The sequence below is a fragment of the Callorhinus ursinus genome, unplaced genomic scaffold (genome assembly GCF_003265705.2).
Source record: "Callorhinus ursinus isolate GAN/ISIS: 27379988/994484 unplaced genomic scaffold, GSC_fseal_2.0 scaffold10, whole genome shotgun sequence".
Classification (NCBI taxonomy): Eukaryota; Metazoa; Chordata; class Mammalia; order Carnivora; family Otariidae; genus Callorhinus; species Callorhinus ursinus.
The window spans coordinates 80,135,911-80,139,625 of NW_027397072.1; the positions used below are offsets into that span (position 1 = coordinate 80,135,911).

General features: G+C 49.0%; 1 protein-coding gene across 17 annotated transcripts in view; it reads left to right on the forward strand.

Annotated features, from left to right (window-relative positions):
- Positions 1–3,482, forward strand: part of NMS (neuromedin S) — a 31,143-nt gene extending 27,661 nt beyond the window's left edge. For 10 of the 17 annotated variants that reach the window (XM_073896885.1, XM_073896891.1, XM_073896895.1 and 7 more), the window contains 4 exons: positions 698–733; positions 1,296–1,337; positions 2,436–2,485; positions 3,334–3,482. In XM_073896885.1, the coding sequence (XP_073752986.1) occupies positions 698–733; positions 1,296–1,337; positions 2,436–2,474 (117 nt within the window). In that variant the 3' untranslated portion in view covers positions 2,475–2,485; positions 3,334–3,482. Of the gene's footprint in view, positions 1–697; positions 734–861; positions 1,030–1,295; positions 1,338–2,435; positions 2,486–3,333 lie in introns of those variants that run through there. The other 7 variants (XR_012379596.1, XR_012379598.1, XM_073896890.1 and 4 more) reach the window with 5 other exon arrangements.
- The last annotated feature ends 233 nt before the right edge of the window (positions 3,483–3,715 follow it).

Here is a 3,715-nt window from a genome sequence, read left to right on the forward strand (position 1 = left end):
GGAAAGAAAGAAAGAAAGAAAGAAAGAAAGAAAGAAAGAAAGAAAGAAAGAAAGAAAGAAAGAAAGGAAAGAAAGAAAGAAAGAAAGAAAAAAGAAAGAAAGAAAGAAAGAAAGAAAGAAAGAAAGAAAGAGAAAGAGGAAGGAAGGAAGAAAGAAAGAAAGAAAGAAAAAACATTTTCTTTCGAATGCTGAATTTCATCCTGGTTTGCCCAGGACGTTCCTGGTTTTAGCTCTGAAAATCCCAAGAGCCCCAGGAAGCTGCTCAGTTCCTGGGAAATGGGTTGATCATCTTAAGCACTGGCAGCAGTGTGTCTTGTCTGATCCCGCTGCTCCCCAAAGCCTTCCAGATTGAGTCTGATCTGTTGTTAGGCCAGACCCACAAGCAAAGACAAGCTGAAGAAGCTGCCAGGGCATACCCTTGGATGGGGGGTCAATTTCAAGTTGACGCCATTGGGAAGAGCAAGCCAATTTAACATTGTTCTGGACACAAATGGTACCTCAATCAAGAACATGCCTATCTTCTGGAACAGGCAATTATAATTGGTTACATAGTTAGCCCTTCCCCTAAACTGCTTTTTTGCCCCCGATTTCTGGTACCTGAGGATGGAGCCAGGGAGGCACAGGGTCACAGTGGAATGACTGCAAGCCTGGGGGATGCAGTTCTTGTTACGTTAACCTGTGCCTCGTTCCCTCCCAGGATTCAGGGACTGCCACAGTGGATTTCACCAAGAAGGTATGGAAGCTCTGTGGAGAAGTGCTTGGAGATGGGCAATCTTGTCACCTCTTTAGATCATTTCTGGAAAGAACTGGTCTCACAGTATGCCCCTAAAATCTTCTCTGAGGCTGAGCATTTAATTTCAGGTTTTCCTGAGCTTGTCCTGAGGCAGAGAGGACTCCCAGAGCAATGCTTTTGGCTGTTTATATTTCATCTCCAGCCTTGCAGATGAGTCACCTGGACCCATCTGTTCCTGAGGATTTGCTTGATGTGGCTCAGGGGCCTACGTGGCAGTTGTACAAACTTGGGGAGAGGTACTGCGAGTGCATAAGCCCCGTATACCAGCTCTTCTCCAAGTTGACCATGAGTCATCCATACCTTGGAATGTTGTTAAGATTCAGATGGCTAGGCCCCAACTCCAGGTAGTCAGCGGGGACCTGAGAATTTGCATTTCTAACCAAGTCTCAGGTGTCGTTGATGCTTTTGGTCTGGGGACCACACTTTGAAAACTGCGGTCATAGACATCGTCAGACCTTTGGCACAAACTGGTTGCATAATGGTTTGTGTTTTTATGTTGCAGGATCACATTGCCACCTGGGGACGACCATTTTTCCTTTTCAGGGTATAGCATTTCTTTTTCTCTGTTTTTAACCGCAGTTCCCTCCTGCCACACAATTATGGATTCTCCAGAATAAGCACAGCCCAGCACCCCATGGCAAACTGGTGAATAATTATGGGGACTCTCTCATCCTTTCCTGAGGGGTGAATTTCAAAGTCTCCTAGAAACCTGACGTTTATGAAAGAAAGGGTGCCGAAGGACATAGGCTGAGAGAACCAGAGCTCTGGGAGCGTGGGTGGGAGGCAGGAATGCTGCTGATGGACACACACGGGGGCCAGCCAGAATTGGCATCTGTGTCCCTGGGCATGGAGGTCCAGGATACGTGCCCCCAAATAGTGTAGGCGCCATCCCCTCCTCCTTACCTGGGGTCTCCGAGCCTCCTGCAAAGGTCACAGAATCAGAAACTCTTAGTTTGTGATCCGCCACTCACTAGCTATGCTTCATCCCCTCGATCCTCAAGGGTTTGCATCCAAAATATCAGACCATGAATCAGACAGATTCCTGCCCCTCAAACTATTCTGTGGGTCACTGGTGCAAAGATCAGACAAGCTTGGGAAAGACTGCACCCAACACTCTTGAAGGTTCACAGTGCACACCGGCATGTCCTGCAGGAACTATATAAGAAAGCTGTGGGAAACATAGTTTCCACCATGTTTGATCATGGAAGTTCTTCCACTCCATGCTGCCTGTATGACCTATTAGTGGTTGTTCTCTAGAAAGTACTTGAGAAACAGTGGGTCTCCATGATGTCTTCAGGGTGAGAAGTCCTTTGATAAATGGTTTGAAGACCGTCCTGCTGCATCCAGTGGAGACGGGGGTGGGGGAGGGTGGGGGGTGGGGTAGGGAGAGGAGGTGGGGAAGAGGAGGGGTCGGTGTCAGGGCTGGAGGAACAGCAAGGGTCCTGGGGCACTGCCACAGGGGATCTACATCCTTGCCCTGGGCGAGGGCTTCCCAGGTGAACTCCCAAGGAGGCCGCTGACATCCCAGCTAGAATGAGGCCTTAGGGCCCAGGTGAGGAAGGATCTGAAGCCCAGAAACAGGTTCCAGGCAGTTTTGTCTCAGTATCTGTAAGCTGCTTCTTTTTTTTTTTTTTTTTCCCAGCCAAGGAACGGAAGAAACATGGACGATAACGCCCGGTAGGACACTCCAAGGTCAGTGCCATTGCAACTGTTCCCCTCTAAGCAAACGTTGTGTCTGACTGAGGGGGAGTGAGAGCCAGCCAGAGGGGTGGCAGTTCAAGAGCATGAGGGCCACCTGGAACCTCGGAGTGTCCTCCACCCCCTCCCTTCCCTGCTCTGCACACCACAGAGACCCCCACCCGGCACACAATGCAGCTTTTGCCCCCATGCTGGCTCTTTGCAAGCGTCTCCGGCAGGGGCTGTGAGGGAATGAGAGCCCCCCTTGGCCCAGCTGATCCTCAGGACTTCTCACCTGACCCTTCTGATGAGGGAAAAGCTCCCCCCCCCCCCCCCAGGGCAGGCTTGGCACGAGAGGGGGAGCACTTGAGAGCGGGAACATCTCGGAGTACTGCCAGGCCAGCCCACTCCCTCCCATTCAACAGTGTTCTGAGACCCAGAGTTTAAATCCAAGGAGATTCCTTGGTCTTCAGGCCTGTGGAGGTGAAGTCCATGTACAAGGGCAGCTCTGGGCCTCTTCCGTCTCTCATGATGGTGTGCTCCCTGGGGCCTGATGCTGACCTGCTGACAGCAGCTGGGGCCTGGGCAGGCCAGGGTGCCAGAGAAAGCTGCCCAGATGCTGGGAGACAGAACGCCATGGGTGAAAGCCGGGGAAGAGGTTCCCTGAGGCCACAGCACTCACACAGCCTGAATGGCCCAATTAGATAATGCAAAAATAAATAAGTACCGATTTGGGGAATTTATGACTTGTCAAACTGAGGCGTAATTTTTAAAATACGTTGTGCAATAACATGCCCACAGGCCTTGTCTCGATTCTGATAATGATTTGATCCAAGCAGTGCATTTTTCTCTTCTTTTTTCAGAATTCAGTGGCAAAGAGAAACTGGATCAGATAAAGAAACCGAGCAATTATTTTGAACACGTGTCAACTTTCTTTCTGTGAACAATAAAAGATAATTCTCTTGCTCTATATTCACTAGAATATTCAGTTGCATAAAAAATAAAACAGCATGGACACAATATTTTCATTTCTTAATGGGAAGTCTTGCAGGAGGGATTAGATATATTTTTAAAATAATAAGATTTTAAATAATAATGTGCTGGGTTTGGCATTGTTTTAGCCTGCCACAGATATCTTGTTATTATTGATAATTGAGGGCCCAGGCTAGGGAGAGACTGGCTGGCTTCATGTTCTGATTCTTTCACCTTTTACCTGGGGGTCGGTGGGCCAGTCACTTCCCATCC